Genomic DNA, 20,931 nt, shown 5'->3' on the forward strand with positions numbered 1-20,931 from the left:
TGTTGGCGGCCCTCGAGGAATGCAGTTTGACACCTCTGCTATAGACCCCTCAAACTGACTTCAAATGTGATGTGGTCCCAAAAAGTGTTTGAAAAACTAGAAATTGCTGGTCACTTTTAACCCTTAGCTCGCGCCCCCCCCCCCCCCCCAAAAAAAAAAAAAAAAATGAAAAAAATGAGGCTTCAAAAATTGTGCTGATGTAAAGTAGACATGTGGGGAAATGTTAAGTATTTTGTGTGATACTACTCTGATGTAGGGGCATAAGAATTTAAGTTGGAAATTTGGCAAAATTTAACATTTTGCAATTTTCAGTTTTCTGTTTTTTTTTTCACAAATAAATGTGAACTCATATTGAAGAATTTTACCACGATCGTGAAGTACAATATGTCACAAGAAAACAGTCTCAGAATCACCAGGATCCGTTGAAGCGTTCTGGAGTTATTGCCTCATAAAGTGACAGTGGTCAGAATTGTAAAATTTGGTCTGGTCATGAAGGTGAAAGCAGGCTCAGGAGTGAAGGGGTTAAACAATGTGGGGTCTTTTATCTATTTGATACTTTATTTTCACATCGATTGCCTGTACCGGTCATATTGTACTCCCCCCGAATTCCTCAGATATCTGAACTGCAGTAACTTTTTTTTTTTTTTTTTTTTTTATTCTCTTGCAGACTAAGGAATTCATAGATGGATGTTTACAGCCTGGAGGTAAGTGGTGCAGCCATAGCACCGGACTATGAAGAGTGCAATATTCATCTGGGTACGAAGACAGAAGGCAGCGATGCTAAATGGTGCACGCTCAGCGCTTCATAGCAAGAAGTTTGTGGCAGGGAATCGGGCACATGGAGTCACTTTTTCCCAGGGCCCACTAGTGGGATTAATTTTAAAGGACACCGTGCAAATCCTCTTTAAAAGTGTTGCCTCCTTTTTGGGAATGGTAACACTTGCAGAGTTGCTTACCTTTTACAAGCACTTTACTACTTAACTTACAGTCTCTGGAACAGTTGGGAATTGTAATCTAGTTTAGTCACTGCCTAAGTTGCAGGTAAGGAGCTTTTTCGCTGCTCCAAATGCTGGCTAGCTGCCCAAAAAAATTTTTTTATATATTTTTTTTTTTTTCCCTTATTTGACAACATTTTTCAAAACTTGGAGTGGAAGTAAAAATTCTTGAAAAACTGTACAAATGAACAGGAAAAGCCGGATTACTTACCGGTAATGCTCTTTTAATGAGTCCACGACAGCACCCCACGAGAGAGGGATCTGCCCATAGGAACAGGAAACCTACAGAATAAAAGGAGGCGGTCCCCTCTCCTCCTCAGTTTAGTTTTCAGAGTATAAAGGGAACTGCAAAGTTTTAGTATTAACTCATAATCAGCAATTACAATTGTCTTAAACTCTATACAACCATTATTTGTGAGCTTAAAAGAAGGAAATTGTGCAAAATTTGGGAGGGTAGTAAATGGGTGCTGTCGTGGACTCATTAAAAGAGCATTACCGGTAAGTAATTCGGCTTTTTACCCTTCGCCACGACAGCACCCCACATGAGAGATTTTCAGAGTCATTATCTGGGTGGGATTACTGTACTAAGAACAGCTCTACCAAAGGTCAGGTCAGAAGATGTAGATAGATAAAGTCTCTAATGGTTGTAAAAAGTAGAAGGTGTTGACCAGGTTGCGGCCTTACATATTAAATGGATTGGTACATCTGCTTGTTCCGCCCAGGAGGAAGCCATGGCTCGTGTTGAATGTGCTTTTATACATACTAGAGGAATCTCGCCTTTTGATGCATAGGCCAAGCAGATGGCTTCTCTGATCCACCGAGATATGGTAGCTTTTGTGGCCCTGAAAGGAGACAAACAGAGCCCTACTCTGCCTCCATGTCTGAGACCTTTCTATATAGGTCAGGATGGCTCTTCTGACATCTAAGGTGTGGAACTTATGATGTTCTGGAGTTACAGGGGAATCCAAAAAGGAAGGGAGAAAAATTTCCTGTGGATTTCCTGTGGTAGGTGGATGCCACCTTAGGGAGGTATGAGAGGTCTGGTTTTAAGACTATCCAATCTTGAAAAATTAGTAAGAAAGGTGGGTCTACTGATAGGGCCTGGATGTCGCTAACCCTTCTAGCTGAGGTTAGGGCTACCAATAGGGCTATTTTATGTTAGGACATTTAGAGGTATGGAATCTAGTGGCTCAAATGGGGAGCCGGTTAAGGCTTCCAGTACTAGATTTAAATCCCACGGAGGTAGACTGGGAATATGGACCGGGTTACTACATTCACAAGACTTTATAAATCTGGAGATCCACCTATTAGCTGCTATATTGCATCCATACCTGGCTCCTAATGCTGAGACCTGAACTCTTAAGGTGTTTACCGATAACCCTAATTCTCGGCCCTTTTGTAAGAACTCTAGAATAGATGTCACTGGAACTTGGTGAACAGTACTGTATAAAAGTTTAAAAATTTATTCTACCACCCTACTATATAGTAGGGTATGGATCTTTTTCTACTTAGTAAAAGGGTGTTTACTAGTTCCACTGAAAACCCCCTCGAACTTAATAGTTGCCTCTCAAATTCCACCCCGTCAAGTGAAGACCTTTCACTTGCGGGTGGAAAAAGGGGCCCTGGAACAGCAGCTCCTTGTTTGATGGAAGAATCCATGGGTCGCATAGACACATGGTCTGGAGACAAGAGAACCATGGTCTCCTTGGCCGAAAGGGTGCAATGAGGATTACTCTTGCTTGTTCCCTCCTGATTTTTCTGATCACTAGTGGAATCAGACGTCGGAGGAAAGGCATATGCCAATTTGAACTTCCAAGGGTGGTGAAGAGAGTCCAACATGTCTGGATGATCCATGAAGTTCAGGGAAGCGAACCTTTTTACTTGTCTGTCTCTTGTGGCAAACAGATCTATTTGTGGTATACCCCATGTTCTTGTTATCATTCTGAATATGGTTCTGTTTAAGGTCCATTCCCCTTGGTGTAACATGTTTCGGCTGAGGTAGTCTGCTTTGATGTTTTCTACACCTCTGATGTGCAGGGCTGTTAGGGATGCGAGATGAGTCTCTGCTAGCTGGAAGATGTCTGCTGCTATGGCCATCAGACTTCCTGACCGTGTACCACCTTGACGGTTCACATATGCCGCTGTGGTGGAATTGTCCAAGAAAACCCTTACATGTGCTCCTTGAATCTGTGGAAGAAAATAATTTAAGGCATATTCTACCGCTCAATTCTTTCCAATTGGAAGAACATGTTAATTGTGCCTGATCCCAGATATCTTGGGCCAGACTATCCTCCATATGTGCACCCCACCCCATAGGGCTGGCGTCGGTGATAATTATCTTAGAAGGGTCTATTATCCATGGTACACCCTTTGAAAGGTGCTCCATATCTAGCCACCAGGATAGGGATTCTGTGACATCTCTGGAAAGTAAACTAACTCTTTCCAGAGATGTCCTTCTTTTCCCTGAACCAACAATACTTCATACTGTAATTGACGGGTATGAAATTGAGCCCACGGTACAGCTGGAATACATGAGGATAATGATCCCAGTAAGGACATAACTTTCCTTAGTGTCATGTGTGGGTTTTTCATTGCCTCTGACACTTTTGATTGTACAGTCAATCTTTTTGACTGTGGGAGGAAGCATTTCTGACTTACAGAGTCTAGCTGGATTCCTAGAAATACTTGAACGGTTTCTGGATTCAGCCAGGACTTTTCAAAGTTGACGATCCAACCTAACTCCTGTAGGGACGAGATCGTATTAGATAATCGAATATTACATTGAGGTATAGAATTTCCTACTACTAGAAAATCATCTAGGTAGGGTATTATTAAAGTGTCCCGTTGGTGTTGTCGGGGTCGTAAACGACAATAAACTCTCATTGACCAGTCATTCCAAATTAAACTATAAGCATGTGGTACCGGGTAAGAATGAGTCAGACAGGTAGCTGGTTCAATCTCAGTGCATGCTCGTGGATCCACACACATGTGTGTAACGGTCACAGCAACTAACTTTATTCTTGAATACACAATACTATATTGAGTGCTAGGGGAAGGCGTGCATTAGGCGGGGTTTAAACTAGCATTCAGTCTTTCTGATTTGTTCTGACATCTTCTGGTGGATCCTCCTTTTCTTCACATTCCTTAAGTTTCGTTTCTGAAGAAATGAATCTTATGCCTTCGGACACTAAACTGAAACGAAACTGAACACTGGCGACCATCTTTAATACAATTACATTTACATTAGCTAGCAGATAGGAAAAACTTATTGTTTCACAGTATAAGATATATAAAAGTACAAAAGGTATATAAGAAAGTATATTTTCACCTTGACAATCCCCCCTAAACACTAAGTTTTTCCCTTAAAGAAAGATCCTTTGAGACTGTCCATGTGATGGGAAAAGGGGAGGTGGATTTCTTCATCCAGACACCTCAGAAACTCTCCCCTAGTGAGAGGCCTCCAGGCAGCTGAACCCTTCACTAACCTCACATGGAGTTCTCCCACTGTCCCTAAACTAAATCTCTTAGCATCATCTGAGAATGGGGGTTTTTGTCTACTCTCTTGAGAGGAATATACTTCGGGATCTCCCCTGGATCAGTACCATTGTACTCTGGTGGATCTATTTCTTGATTGAGGAAGGTGCCAGTCGGAGTTGCTTTGGCAATGACCTTTTTGTACAAGGGAATAACACAACAGAGGATTATCGATCCAATTACAAGGAGGGCAATCAGTACCAAACAAACTTATTGAAGGAATCCCTTGATCCCACCTAACCAACTGGAGAAGAAAGATGTGTCTGCTCCAGCATACATGACACGTCGTTTTATTGTCCTAATTTGTTCAACTTCTTTAGAAACCTTCAGGTCTTTCGGATCTACATTTCGCCATTCAGGTCTGGCTGTCTATATTTCATCTCGTAAGTCTTTAGCCATACCGTCAATGAATGTATTTACCAATACTCTAACATCAAGTGGGTTTATGGGACTGTACTCCATGTCTTCCCATTTCAGCTGTAACCGTCCAAAGTATAGCTCTACACTCTCTCCTTTGTCACATCTGTAAAAAATCTTAATTTGCGTCCTAGCACGTCACCTGTTTTTGTGCTCACTAACTACCTAGGCCTGCCTAGGTGCACTTATACGTCCATCATATGGTAATTATTTGTCTGTAGAATGAGAAAGGTTGGTTCTCAGGGTCAGCCAATTGTTTTTGCATAGCTAGCTAGTCAGAGGGCCTCCAGGGATAATACTCCTGTATCTGTCTTACCCTACCTGATGTGGTTGGTTCTCTGGTGGTGGGGAGTGACATGACATGCTGGTATACAGCTCCTTCCCAAAAGGATTACTGTCAGCCTACTCCTAAAAGTTAATGTCCCCACTATCCGCCAACCACAATCCTGTGTCAGCTTCTTATGTCACTACATGTGATCTTGTCTGGACAGGATTCAGTGTAATTCTCTTAGGTCGGGTTGCAGCACGGGTCATACAAGTGTTAGGGCCCAAATCCTCAACTATACCCTGGAAGGCATCACAGCTATAATTGACGAACCTTTGTTCACTGTAATATATATATTATTGATCCATTCAACATTTTTATTAATCTGCACCTATGGGATTATAGAAACAATGTCGGCATAAATCTGGTTCTGGGCTTTAAACTGGTCAGGCACCCCCCTTGGCACTCCAATGGCATCAATATATATCAGTGGATCTTCTTCATAACTCATGTGGAGCTGATCGAGACTTCTCCTCTTTCTGGTAGGTTCATCAGGTATCTTTGGATCCCAAGGTAAAATCTTGAACTGCATGGCTAGTTTAACAGGGGTGCATTGGCCTATCCAGGCATTAGGCAACCTAGGACGGAGCTTACCGTCTCCACATAACCAATAAATGTCGTACATATATTGTGTATGTTTGATTAGCAAGTCAATATCTAAGGAACTGTTCTCCTTGCAGAAACCTGTCTCGAAGATCCCTACTGGTGTACCTGTGGTGTCGTGGGAATTATAGCAGGTGTAATTGTCAGCTAATACGGTTACTTCTCCTGGGACCTTTAGTTTGGGTTTCTCATGAATTTAGTGGCACGTAATCTGGGCAATCAGTGGACTTCAAACCTTTCAACAGATTCATGACACAGGCAGTGGTGTCATCAGGAAAAAGCAATGCATGTGTGTATAGGTGTGTATTCGCAGCAGCACAAGCAATACATCCTACAGAGATATTCTGGACTCTTACATTGTATCTCACCCATTCTAACCACAGGTTTTTCCTTGGGGCTGTTTGTGTTTCTATGGAGAAAACCTCTTGCCAACTGAGACCTGGAATGGGTATCACTTCATTAACTACATTTTGCAAATGCTCACTTGGGCTTGCTTTAGCTGTACTGGTAACAGGGGCCTTGGTTGGTCTGAAACTAATATCCTGGAGCTGTATATGGCCTAAATTCCCATAATATCCACTATTAAATACTTAATTATAATGCCTTCCCAGTACAAATGTCTGCAGATCAGCAGATTGGGGTTTTCAAGATTCAGGAGGAGGGGGTGACAGTTTCTACCCCATTTACAGCCCCTAAGTGGTTGCAGAAGGGCTGTTAGATGCATTCTTTCACGAAGACTCCTACCGTCCCATCCTTGGGAACATGGCTTCACTAGGTTTATATCCCCAATCATCTCCCGTATTCCAGGCAGCATTTGTCTAATAATAACAGTTATTGTTGTCATTTCTGGTAACACATATATAAAACTGGATGATCCCCCTCTACCACCCGTCCAGTCTCAAGGCACTTGACTACATCACAGAAATCAAATCGCCAGATATTCACTGGGGCTGTCAGGTTTACCCAGAGAATAGTGGGGCCAGAATTCTTATTTACAATAGGGGCCGAAGAGGTAGGGGCGAGGATAGCCCCTGGTCCCAGGATCAAAAACAACAGCAACATTTCCCTTCAGTCACTACTGTGACTAAACACTGGTTCGGTCTCTTTTACAGTGTGAGGCGTGGATCCAGGTGCTCTTTCCTTCAAGTTTTACTGCAGTGGGGGTGACCAGGATCACCGTGTGGGGTCCTTCAAATCTTGTCTGGAGACAATCTCTGCACACAAACTTTTTCACATACACCAGGTCTCCTGGCACAAAGGGATGGTGTCCAGGAACCTTGTCTGGGTCTGGAAGAGAACTGAAGACAGTTAAATGCACTTTGGCAAGGTGTCCATGTAAGGCCTGCACATAGCTAGTCAAGTCCTGGTACTTGAGTTGCAACTGTTGTGGAAAGAAACATTCAAGATTGGGGCCCCTGCCAAACAGAATCTCATACAGTGACAGTCCTGTCTTCCTGTTTGGGGTATATCTTACTGAAAACAAAGCTAGAGGAAGGCATTCTGTCCATGGTTTACCAGTCTCTGTCATTGCCTTCTGGATTTTAAGCTTAAAAATTCCATTTAGTCTCTCCACTTTTCCACTGCTCTGCGGATGGAGTATGCAATACTTGACTTACCCCCAGTGCTGCCATTACCTCTGACATGATCTCTCCAGTAAAATGGGAGCCCCGATCGCTTTTGATGACTTCAGGAACTCCATACCTGCATATGATCTCAGCCATCAGTTTCTTCGCCGTTGTCTTAGCCGTAGCTTTGGCAACTGGGTAGGCTTCTGGCCAACCTGAAGATAAATCAATGCAGACCAACACATACTCATACGTCCCTACCCTGAGTAACTGAATTTAATCAATCTGCAGTCTCTGGAATTGGTTAAAGGGCCGGGGAGTGTGTTTGGATGGGGTTTTCACTGTCCTACCCTGATTATGTGTGGCACACATCATGCAGCTCTGTACCTGCCTTTCTGCGCAGGTGGAAAACTCGGGGGCAATCCATTGTTTCTGTAGGGTGTCACACATGGCCTTCTTCGGGTGGTGCACATTCTCGTGCAGAACCTGTGCCATCATTGGGTACAGTACCTGTGGTAGGCAGACCTTTTCACCCCTCCCCCATAGCCCAGTGACGGTATCAGAGCAAGCCCCTATCTTTTGCCACCTATTTTTCTCCTCCTTACTTGCCTGTTCTTGTAACCCGGCTAAGATGTCTTTCAACACAAGTGGAGATGGTGGGGTGTCTAGGTGATGTACATGAGAGGCTACAGGAGTGCTTGCTGCTTTCTTGGCAGCCTGGTCTGCCAGTGCGTTACCCTTTGTCCGTCCATCAGTGCCTTTGGTATGTGCCTTTACCTTTATAATGCCTGCTTGGGTGGGAAGCTGTAGTGCATTCATAAGTTGCTGGTCTGCCTCAGCATATTTAAAGGGGTGGCCATTTGCTGTCAGGAAAGCTCTGGCTCTCCAGATAGGCCCATAACCGTGTGCAATGCCAAAAGCATACCTGGAATCAGTGTAGATATTTACAGTCTTACCTTCGGCTAGTTTGCTCTGCTTCTTGTGCAGACATATGAGCTGGCATTGACTCTACCTTGATTACCTCATGTTCTGAGACCACAGCATATCTGGTACAGAAGCGTCCTTGGTCATCTTGGTGACGGGATCCATCTACAAAAAGCTCAAAATCAGCATTAGAATAGGCACACTAGAGACCAGCCGTTTCCTGAGACATCAATTCTAGACAATCATGTGGTTTGGAAACCTAATCTTGTTCCTCTGGATCCATTCTTAAAAGAAAAAAAGAGAGTGTCCTTGCTCATGTCACCTGTCACCTACTCCTCCCCCCTTTGGATCCAGGGGAACTAGGAGAAAAGTAGCGGGGTTTAGGACAGTGCACCCTTTCAAAGTCACATTAGTAGGCATGAGAATAGCACACTGAAATCCCAGCTGTCCAGCCATGGACATGTGGCTAGGTTGTGCCTGGTTAAAGATACTATGTACATCGTGTGGGGTGTGGACCATCAGTGGGTAATACAACACAGCCCGAACACAGAAGGGGCTTCCTCTTGCCACCGTATCCAGGCGGCCGCTGTAATAAGCAACAGATCTCTGTTTATCTCCATAAAGCTGAATCAGCACACCTGTAGCATGCCCTGCAGGTGAGCTCTGTCTGCAAGGCAGTCTGCAATACTGTACAGCAGTGCTCGGGTGTCTTGTAATCATATACGGGGCCTGCAGTGTGTAACACTATATCACAGGGCAAATTCCCTCTTTGAGTGGACATAGCGTCTTCTGGATGCAAGGGGCCATAAGTGGCAAGGTAGGCCTGACACTCTTGGGCTATGACTGGCCTTCCCTTTTTTGCTATCTGTTGGGCCAAACCACCTCTATGTGACAGGGTAGAATTAGCTGGGTTCACTATGGCTCCTACCTACCCTACTGAGAAAAGAACCTGGGATTCCTGAGGTGTGATGTAGTAGCGTAAATGACAGGGAACCAAACTTCAGATTCCTGGAAAGTCTGGCCTTGTAGGTGTGAAGGTTTCACGGGAAGAGGAGATGTAGGGGCCTTTCCGGGCTGGGGGGTCTGCTATCTACATCGATTAAAACAAGCTCTTGGTCTGAAAATTGACATGACGAAGCTGGGAGGGAGTTAGATTCCTATACAGGGTTAAAGGCGTATTGGAGTGTGAAGCTGGACTTGCATGTACGATAGGAGGGGGCAGAAACTGGAGTCTGTTACATGGAGATAAGAAACACTGATCTCGCAGCTGCAGCGATGGGGGCCAGTGAGCGAGCAAGAATTACTACGGCTAGTAATTTAACCCTTGCCTTTCCTGCTGGGCTAAATTCTTTTGAAAACTTTCTACCACTTTCAATGCATCATCCGGAGTGGAAATCTCAATATCGGGTCTACTACAAAAAGGTATGAATGGGCTTCCTGTTACAGTGAAAATCCCAGATCTTCAAACACCACCACAAGACGCCCACAGAACTTCTCGGCAATCCAGGATATATATATATTGGTGCCTTGGCTTTATTTCCTGAGAAAAGACCATATTATCTAACGGAGCCCCCCTGTTAATCTTCAATTTGCTATATATCAACCACTCAACTCGATACAGGTAATTACCAATCTTTCAATTACTTACAAGTTTGCCTCTAAGATTAGGCACAGATCTATTTCACTTTCAATTTCATACAGTACTTATTGCTTTAAATACAAATCTCTCCGTGTGTATTAAACCAAGGACAGAGAAAACTTTGGAATGCAATACATGGTTTCCCTGTCTGTAGCCCACAGCACCGAAGGGAAAAATTTCAAGCAGATCGCGCAGGGGCTCACTCACCCCCTCCCATCTAGTAACACGGAGATAAGAACTTTCACTGCATTCTTCAGCGCTGAAGGGAGAGCAAGAGCCCAACTCTATACCCCCCTTTCTCCAGCACGTAGCGCAGATCAGGAGAAAAGAGGAGAACTGACAAAAATCTCGCAGCGGTCCGCTCCGCCCCTCCCCTACACTACACAGCACTGACACAAAGCTCCGTATCTTCTACAAAGTCACAAATTGCAGCAGTTTTCAGACTTAATTTCTACAAAACTTTCCTATGATCCTCCGTGGTCTGGGCGGAGCCCCAAGGACGGTCCGTACGCACACACGGCAGGTTTCCACCCAGGTTGGATTCTGCACAACACAAACAGGACACACCTACGCTTCTGGAAAGCTCTTTCCCGTCTCCATTACAGGGCGCTGGCTGAGACTGCATTTTCATCATCAGTGGCACGGCGGCCATTTTACAATCTGTAAGATCACAGTTCAAAGGCATTTTATAACCAAATACGGGTTCTATATTGTCTGATCCTCGCTCTCCATCAACCTTTTTTCATCCTTTGTTCTTTAAGCCTCGCACAACTCGCAGATAAGCTTCTTGACTGGCTCTTGCCCTCCCGTGACTCTACTATTGTCTTGACTTCCACGGCATCCTCCTCTAACTTGTGGGGCACAGACTTCTTCCGCTTTAAGAGACGCAACATGACTCACAGAATACTGTGATTTTCTGCAGTAAAACCACTAGCAGCGATATCAACGCTGGTGTTCCACAATACGGAATCTCGCTCAACGTATTAGAAAAAGAGCCTCGCGCTCAATATTTTCTGTCCCTAACCTGAACACCAGCGATTAACAGACTATCCTGCTACGATATTCTAAACAGTCGGGAGGCGATCTCCTAGTGAGAGCCCTCCACAGAAATACAGGTGGTCCCTGCTCGGGACGTCTTAATTACCTAGCTGGTACAATATCACAGAGGCTGCGTCTCCTATCCCTTCCTCTAAGCCGCCCCACAATCTACAACTAGCTCAATCTTTCACTCCACTTCACTACTGGACAATAGTCACGGGTAGGGTGGTTGAACGGAGTACAATGACCGGTGGAGGAGGTGTGGTGTACAGAGGACGCACCGGATGCGACGTCTCTCAGTTGCTGGTTCAGAGCGTGGCACAGGATCGCGTTCGATCTCACCACTCGACCGGTCACCTCCCGGACCCAAGGAGACCACAGACAAACCAATAACGGCTGAGACAATATACAATGTATATGATCGCCACTTACCGTGTTCGGAGGGTGATCAGTCCTCGAGGTCAGCCACTACGGGTATCATCCACAGACATCCAGGCATGGGTCCAGAGGGTCTCGGATCGCTGGCCACGCCCCACGTTGGGCGCCAAATTGTCGGGGTCATAAACGACAAACTCTCATTCACCAGTCATTCCAAATTAAACTATAAGCATGTGGTACCGGGTAAGAATGAGTCAGACAGGTAGCTGGTTCAATCTCAGTGCATGCTCGTGGATCCACACACGTGTGTAACGGTCACAGCAACTAACTTTATTCTTGAATACACAATACTATATTGAGTGTTAGGGGAAGGCGTGCATTAGGCGGGGTTTAAACTAGCATTCAGTCTTTCTGATTTGTTCTGACATCTTCTGGTGGATCCTCCTTTTCTTCACATTCCTTAAGTTTCGTTTCTGAAGAAATGAATCTTATGCCTTCGGACACTAAACTGAAACGAAACTGAACACTGGCGACCATCTTTAATACAATTACATTTACATTAGCTAGCAGATAGGAAAAACTTATTGTTTCACAGTATAAGATATATAAAAGTACAAAAGGTATATAAGAAAGTATATTTTCACCTTGACAGTGTAGGTGAGCCATCACTTCTAATATCACTTTTGTGAAGATGCGGGGAGCCATCGAAAGCCCAAAGGGCATTGCTACGTATTGAAAGTGGCGAACCTGTCCCGCTAGGATGACTGCTACCCTTAGGTACTGCTGGTGTTCGGCATGTATGGGAAGATGATAGTAGGCATCTTTTAGGACTATCCCAGCCATGACACATCTAGGGAACAAAAGTTTAATGGTAGAACTAATGGATTCCATTTTAAAAGTATGATTACGCAAAAAAGAATTTAATTTTTTGAGATTTATGATGATTCTGAATGAACCATCTGGTTTATTGATAAAAAATAAAGGGGAATAGAACCTCTTTCCTTCCTGATCCTGGGGAACCTCTATCAAGACTCTTTTAGATAGAAGAGATAGGATCTCTGATTCCAGAGCCCTTTGTTGTTCCCGTCCTTTTGGAGATGTTACTGCAAAAGAATTCCAAGGGATTCGATCAAACTCCAATTTTAGACCGTATTGAATAATGTCCAGAATCCATTGGCTAGATGTTATTTGTTTCCATTTAGGAAAACAATTTTAACTTCATGGTCAGTGGTACTTGTTACGCTTCGTATTATAGGATCCGCTAAACAGAGCACCTTTTGGTTTTGGATCCTTTGTCTCCCAGCACTCCCTTTGAGTCTCAAACGGTTTGTTTCTGGTAAAGGGGCGTCTTTTGAAGGCTCTCCTGTAAGATGGAAGAGATTGATAAGGGAAGCCTTTCTTTCTCTCTCCCGCTTTATTTAGGAGCTCATCCAATGTTTTCCCAAAAAGGAACTCTCCCTGGCAAGGGATCGCACAAAGTTTTGCTTTTGCCTGTGCGTCCCCTTTCCAGTTTTTTAACCAGAGTGCTCGCCGGGCTGTTTACTAGGCCGGCTGATCTGGCTGCAAGGCATAGCAAATCCAGAGGCATCTGCCAGGAATGCTATCGCTTCTTTTATTTGAGAGAATCAATCTTGCCGAAAATCCCTCTAAGTTCTTCCTCTAATTTGTTCCTCCAGCTGTTCCATCCACACTAGTAGTGACCTTGCAGTGCAGGTACTAGATATAGTGGGCCTGAATGCTCCCGTGTTAGCTTCTCACGATCTTTTTAGTAAGGCTTCTGCTTTTCGGTCTAACTGGTCTGTTAGGACCCCCGAATCTTCAACTGGTAAGACCAATTGTTTAGAAGTAGAAGCCACTGCGGCATCAACCTTTGGCATCTTTGACCAGGAATTGAGTTCCTCATCGCTGAAGGGATAGCGTCTTAGAGGATGATGGTAGGAACCCCCCGTGTATTCTGCTTACCCCATTCTTTTTTAATTAGGTCTTTAATAGTGGGTATGACGGGAAAGGATCTATGTTTTTTCTGTCCTAACCCCGCAAACATGTCTTGAACTGGGTTTTTTGTTTTTTTTTTTTCCTTGTCTGAGCACCCCATCGTGCTTCTGTCAGATTTTACTAAGTTGTCTATACTGCTGTTAGGTAGACAAAGCCCCCCTTCATTCTTGGATGAACTCGGCTGGGATCCAGATTCGTCTGAGGATCTATGTACATCCTCTGATTCTGAGCTTGCTGGGGATCGGGACCTGCTTGGTTGGCGGGTACTGGTGCTACTTGTATGTGCCAAACCCTGCATTTCTTCCTGGATTATGGCTCTAACATCAGATGGAGTCATTATATTCTCTTGCCGTAAGGTTAGCATAATACATTCTGAGCACAACCTTTTAGTAAAAGAATCCGGAAAGGGCTGCGTACATAAGGCACATTCCTTGTGCTTGGACTTGTGTCCTTTTCTTAGTCTAGAGGAAGGGGATACAGGAGGAACATATATCCGCATATAGGAAGAGGCTTTTTTTAAAAAAAAACTCACCCAGTGAAGCTGACAGGTACCGCTTCTGGAGGTGGATTTTTTGGCAAGTGATCATTGTTTGGTGGTAGATCTCTTCTCTGGAGGCCAGCCACCACTCTTAGTGCTGCTCCTAGCGCTTCTCTCTTTACTGGGAGGACGCTGCTCTGCTGCAGGCAGGTGCGCTTCGTCGGCCGGTGAAGCCATACTCACACACCGGTCCGACGTCAGCGCCGCTTTTGAATCTGGTGCCGAATCTCCTGCCTCCCCGGACCTAACCCGGAAGTGCTCCGGCGACTTCCGGGTTAGACGCGCCGCTCTCACCATGCGGCGGCCGGAGATATTAAGCCGGCTGCTGCAGCGCGCGCGCCCTCATGGAGCCGGGTGGACCAGCGGTGACCGGACCCGGACCATGGATGGCTGACCAGACGAGAGGGGAGGCTTCAAGCAGGGGCTCCCCCGCCGCTGCTTCTGGAACCGCAGCCCCTGCCGTTCCCTCAGAACCGACGCAGGCAGGTGCATGGCCCAGGAATCCTCTTGGACTGCAGGTACTTCGGATTCCTATAGGAACGGGAAACCTAAACTGAGGAGGAGAGGGGACCGCCTCCTTTTATTCTGTAGGTTTCCTGTTACTATGGGCGGATCCCTCTCTCTCATGTGGGGTGCTGTCGTGGCGAAGGGTAAAAGAGAAGATTAAAAATGAACTAGAGGAGGAGGCTGCCTGCTTATTCAGACTGGCTTCCTTCTCTGTGAAATTGGCTCTATAAGTGGTCAGGCTTGTATCAGTCCCTCAGCTGTCCTATATTGCCTTAGACTATATATTAAGCTCTCCTTCATTCAATTGGGGTCTCTAGTCTCCTCTCACTGCTATAGTGGGGCAGTCGGGGGTCCCTGGGGCTCCTACTGCCTCCTGTCAGCCAGTCCAAGCTTGGCCTAATTGATACTTCTCTTCTGTGCAGGTAAAGTCCTTATTCATGGGAATGCAGGAATTTCCCGCAGCGCTGCCTTGGTTATTGCCTATATCATGGAAACTTTCGGAATAAAATACAGGTAATAAACGCAACTGAAAGGGTTAATCAGTTCTCTAAAATTGCTAACTTCTGCATAGATTTATTAATTGGAGCGGTGTAGCTCTCTATGCCGGGAACTCTGAGCCTAAAGTGATCTAATAATCCGCACAGAACATTTAGTCTGATAATTGGAGGTTTATTTTGCGTGCTAATTCTCAATACATTTTGTGGTTACCGTTAAGGTCCTAAAATAACAATTACCTTTCAGTCTGCAAACTTAATTCCTCTTTAGTCATTTCCATCCCAGTGTTGTCTAAAAATGTTCCTCCTGTGGACGTGTCCCCCCAAGTATTAGGGTGATGTGAGGTCTGGGTACCCAAGCAACCTTACACATAGCTTTAAAGTGCTGTTCAGCTTTTATCGGCACAGCTTCTATCCTCCACCTAATTCCTCTCCGAGTGCTTTATTTTTGTACCCTTGTTTCTCTGCCCTCCCTGAGACTGTTCATACTTTCCACTCCCTACTCTGATCTCTGTACAGCCCCTCTGATCTCTGTACAGCCCCGCCTGCTACGATCTATAACCCTGAGAGAGATTGCAATGTTTCTTTGCTCTCACTCTTTCTCTAATGGAATTTTTTTTTATTAGAAAGCACTTTGCTTAAGTCAAACACTCTGCAGTCGAAAATTAACAGGAGACTAAAAATAATTGCTTAACTTTTTGCATTTAGGAAGCAAATGAAGACCTGGACGAAATGACCTTTAAAATCTTATAAAAGTCCAAAATAGCGTCTACAGGTCCTTCTCAAAAAATTAGCATATAGTGTTAAATTTCATTATTTACCATAATGTAATGATTACAATTAAACTTTCATATATTATAGATTCATTATCCACCAACTGAAATTTGTCAGGTCTTTTATTGTTTTAATACTGATGATTTTGGCATACAACTCCTGATAACCCAAAAAACCTGTCTCAATAAATTAGCATATTTCACCCGACCAATCAAATAAAAGTGTTTTTTAATACCAAACAAAAAAACCATCAAATAATAATGTTCAGTTATGCACTCAATACTTGGTCGGGAATCCTTTGGCAGAAATGACTGCTTCAATGCGGCGTGGCATGGAGGCAATCAGCCTGTGACACTGCTGAGATGTTATGGAGGCCCAGGATGCTTCAATAGCGGCCTTAAGCTCATCCAGAGTGTTGGGTCTTGCGTCTCAACTTTCTCTTCACAATATCCCACAGATGCTCTATGGGGTTCAGGTCAGGAGAGTTGGCAGGCCAATTGAGCACAGTAATACCATGGTCAGTAAACCATTTACCAGTGGTTTTGGCACTGTGAGCAGGTGCCAGGTCGTGCTGAAAAATGAAATCTTCATCTCCATAAAGCATTTCAGCCGATGGAAGCATGAAGTGCTCCAAAATCTCCTGATAGCTAGCTGCATTGACCCTGCCCTTGATGAAACACAGTGGACCAACACCAGCAGCTGACATGGCACCCCACACCATCACTGACTGTGGGTACTTGACACTGGACTTCAGGCATTTTGGCATTTCCTTCTCCCCAGTCTTCCTCCAGACTCTGGCACCTTGATTTCCGAATGACATGCAAAATTTGCTTTCATCAGAAAAAAGTACTTGGGACCTCTTAGCAACAGTCCAGTGCTGCTTCTCTGTAGCCCAGGTCAGGCGCTTCTGCCGCTGTTTATGGTTCAAAAGTGGCTTTACCTGGGGAATGCGGCACCTGTAGCCCATTTCCTGCACACGCCTGTGCACGGTGGCTCTGGATGTTTCCACACCAGACTCAGTCCACAATCTTCCTCAGGGTCCGGTCACCTCTTCTCGTTGTACAGCGTTTTCTGCCACATTGTTTCCTTCCAACAGACTTACCATTGAGGTGCCTTGATACAGCACTCTGGGAACAGCCTATTTGTTGAGAAATTTCTTTCTGGGTCTTACCCTCTTGCTTGAGGGTGTCAATGATGGCCTTCTTGACATACATCTGTCAGGTCGCTAGTCTTACCCATGATGGGGGTTTTGAGTAATGAACCAGGCAGGGAGTTTTTAAAAGCCTCAGGTATCTTTTGCATGTGTTTAGAGTTAATTAGTTGATTCAGAAGATTAGGGTAATAGGTCGTTTAGAGAACCTTTTCTTGATATGCTAATTTATTGAGACAGGTTTTTGGGGTTATCAGGAGTTGTAGGCCAAAATCATCAGTATTAAAACAATAAAAGACCTGACAAATTTCAGTTGGTGGATAATGAATCTATAATATATGAAAGTTTAATTGTAATCATTACATTATGGTAAATAATGAAATTTAACACTATATGCTAATTTTTTGAGAAGGACCTGTAATGTTGGCAATAGTTGTGGCATGGTGCGCTCACTGACTTGTCACCATTTTACTCCTAGGAATGCCTTCACCTACGTCCAAGAAAGAAGGTTCTGCATTAACCCCAATGCTGGATTTGTTCATCAACTTCAGGTATTGAGATTAGATATAATTTTCCTAATTGGGTGACTGGGGTTAGTGATCCTTGCTGCGCAGGTCTGCCATCATAGTAATGTAATAGGGCGACCACTAAAGAGGGGGCACCTGGCATGTCGGAAACTGCCCTTTATCAGACTGATGATTTTAGAAGATGACTTACAAGCCTTATTGGGAGATCTGGGTGCACAGAGTGGGATCCCAAAACCCTCTGAAAATTTGCCATCCTGCTGTCTGCATTAACCCATCGCTGCCACATCAGATCCCACGCTTTCACAGATGGTGGTGGGATCCCACTCTGCATGGTCAATTCCATAACTTGGAAGTTTAAACCATACTTTTCCCTAGAAAGTCCGATTCTTCAGGGGTGTTGGTGACAATGGAACACTTCTGACTATATATTTAGACAAATCGCCGATCTGAAGCTTTAACCTAAAGAGCAGCCCCCCGACTGGTGATGGCCATAGATTTACTTTATCGGCCCTGCGACTGTTGCCTCTACATGCTAATGTGTTCCCGTAGGAGTTCTTGGTGGTCAGTTTGGTATTGCATCTTGTGAACTGACATGTATACAGATATAACCGGCGGCCGGTGATCACTGCTGCCATAAGTTTCTTTATGCTGTGATCTAATGATGAAATGAGATTGAGGTGTAGAATGGCCTCAACGTGTGAATATTGCTTTATAGCCCAGTTCATGAGGTATACCTTATGTGTGGTGTGTCCAGCTATGAACAATATTCTTCATTAGTGCTGATGCGGTTATCACACAGTGCACACTGATGCATTTCTTCATTTTCATGCTGTTTTTGTTGCTCCATACATTAATCTTACTTGTAGCTGCCATTTAGCCTACTCTAATCCTTTCCTTCTGCAGGAATATGAAGCCATCTATCTAGCAAAACTAACCATCAAAATGATGTCTCCTCTGCAGTTGGGGAGGACGTTCTCGTTACAGTCCGGTGCTGCAGGTAAGAGTCATTGTATACCGAGCAGAAGATGATGTTGAAGATCTGAACTCGAGCCCCCTTCCATGATACTTGTAGCAAATCAGTGACAGACCTAGGTTTCTTTTAATCTTTTAAAGGGAAACTGTCAGCAGGTTCAGTGGATAGCACATGAAGACCTCCCCCCCCCCCCCCCCCTCAGGCCGCCCCAGAGCATGAGCAGATCATTAACTCAAAACTACAAATAAAGATTCCACAACAACCACAAGACAGATTTCATCACCAGGTATCAGTGTTATCAGTATAACGGCGCTGACCTCACACTGTCATTACTGAGCATAATCCTGCTGAGGGGCACCTTAACTCCTTCTCGACCTTGACTTTGGACTTATAGGTTTGTCCAAGGTCTTGTCTCTGCCTTTGCAGACTCCTGCGCTGAGCCCGCATCTTTCCCTGCACATAACAGCTGATCAGCTGCTAAAAGCCACTGCATTTAACACGCTGGCCAGAAACGTGTCACAAGATCCGCCAGTCGGTGCTCCTTTTGCGTGATAGCAGGGCGCCAATGGGTTGTCATGACAACTGGAGGTCTGCAGAAGACCCCCATGCCTGTCGCTGTGAATCTCCCATGAATGTAGGCCCATGGCCGGCTTTCATAGATCATGATTTTTGCTACCCATAGCAGGGCTGAATCATTGCTATGTATGGCACATGCAATTGGATTATTGCAGCTTCAAGTCTCCTAAAGGGACTATTGAAACAAGTAAAAAAATAAATAAATAAAACACGTTCAAATCACCCTCCCATCACCCAATTCAAAATAAAACCATTAAAACTACTCACAATTGGAATCACTGCATTAAGAAATGTTCGATCTATTAAAATGTACAGTAAATTAATCAGATCGGTAAATGGTGTAACAAGAGAAAAATCAAAGCTCCAAAGTTACATCTTATTGGCCTCTGCAACATTACAATGAAATGCGATAAAACATTGTATCTACCCCCCAAACGGTATCAATAAAAACATCAGCTCAGTGCCCATAAATAAGCCCTCACTGAGCCCCAGATCACAAAAAATGAAGATGCTACAGATCTCAGAAAATGGCGACATGAGCTACATTTTATTTATTTTATTCATTTTTTTTTTTTACTTTTGAATTTTGGTTTTCACCACTTAAATAAAAAAAAAAGAACCTAGACATGTTTGGTATCTACGAACTTTTAGTGACCCGAAGAATCATAATGGCAGGTCAGTTTTAGCATTTAGTGAACATGGTAAATAAAATGCTGAAGTCCACACCCACTAAATAGACTAAATTTATATACAGGGATGAGCTTTATATATGAGGAACAGAGGCACAGAAACATACGGTAGTCATGGTTTTACCGCCTGAGTACTTATACCCTGCAGTGGTCATAAGCATAGCGGCCCCAGCTTTACTTCTTGCTTTTCTTCTGCTTTTAGGTAGCCTGAAGCGAACGCTCGAAGAGGAAGATGAGTTTGGGAGTATGCACACATCTGCAGCTCCCGATGGCTGAGGTCCAGCCTGACCCACAGGAGCCGGAGTAACTGCACGGCTCATCACCTTATGTCCGGGTGCTGCTATTGAACTTTCTAAACCATCACTGAACTTTCCATGGATGAGTGGATTTCACTGATTGTTTTACTGCTTTTTACACAGCTGTTTTACTGAGGAAAAAAAACATTATTTTCATGTGCAAAGAGGTATTACTGCAATAAGGCACTTTTTTCATACTTGAAGTTTTTTCTTTTTTTTTTCTATAATCTAAAGTAATTTCATGCAATGCAACCGATGGGAGGGAGACTTGTTTCTACCTAAAAAATTATTTAATTTATAAGAGAAGAAAAGCTTTAGTATTGGAACGTTTGCTAAACTTTTGTGTTTTGTAAATACATTTTATAGGTTTAGAAATTCTGGAAATTTTTAACAAATCACATTCTCTACACCCCGGAGCATTTGGGGCAGATTGTACACTGTTGATATAACCTTCTAAAATTCAGTCTTTTTATGCAATTTATATTGTGGCTTTGGCCTGAGGGGGTTAAAAAAATAAATGGAGGAACCAGCTCAGTTCCTGTTTAACAGATTGTTCTGATGTTTTTCAATAAACATGTAAATTTACTATGGAAATACTGAGTCCTGTGATGTGTGACCTGAAAAAGTGCAATGGAGGCATCATTCATAAGTAGACAAATATCATCCTGATGGGTGGCTGATAACTGGGAACAATAGATTTCTGAAGAAAGTCACTTTTGAAAACTGAGATTTGGCAATTTTCTTTTTTTTTTTTTTCTGCCTCTGTTTGCAGTGACTTTTCTAGTCTGTGTTGTAAAATAACTCCCATCATACCTGCGCAGCCAAAGATTAGAGACCACTCTACGAGCTATGTACATCTGGAGGTAAAATGTGGTGTTGGGAGTATACAATGCCTTTTTAGCGCAGTCTTACCAAACTATATGCATCTCATAGTGCAGAGGAAGCTCCCACTGATCGAGGGGAATGCTGACACCTTGTCCTTCCCGATCACAGC

The 20,931-nt window shown here is 44.0% G+C and overlaps 1 protein-coding gene across 1 annotated transcript in view; it reads left to right on the forward strand.

Annotated features, from left to right (window-relative positions):
- Window positions 1-20,531, forward strand: part of STYX (serine/threonine/tyrosine interacting protein) — a 44,774-nt gene extending 24,243 nt beyond the window's left edge. The window contains exons 6-10 of the mRNA XM_077269714.1: window positions 668-704; window positions 14,881-14,971; window positions 17,355-17,427; window positions 18,307-18,400; window positions 19,844-20,531. Of these exons, the coding sequence (XP_077125829.1) occupies window positions 668-704; window positions 14,881-14,971; window positions 17,355-17,427; window positions 18,307-18,400; window positions 19,844-19,917 (369 nt within the window). The 3' untranslated portion in view covers window positions 19,918-20,531. The remainder of the gene's footprint in view (window positions 1-667; window positions 705-14,880; window positions 14,972-17,354; window positions 17,428-18,306; window positions 18,401-19,843) is intronic.
- The last annotated feature ends 400 nt before the right edge of the window (window positions 20,532-20,931 follow it).

Source organism: Ranitomeya variabilis, chromosome 1 (genome assembly GCF_051348905.1).
Source record: "Ranitomeya variabilis isolate aRanVar5 chromosome 1, aRanVar5.hap1, whole genome shotgun sequence".
Classification (NCBI taxonomy): Eukaryota; Metazoa; Chordata; class Amphibia; order Anura; family Dendrobatidae; genus Ranitomeya; species Ranitomeya variabilis.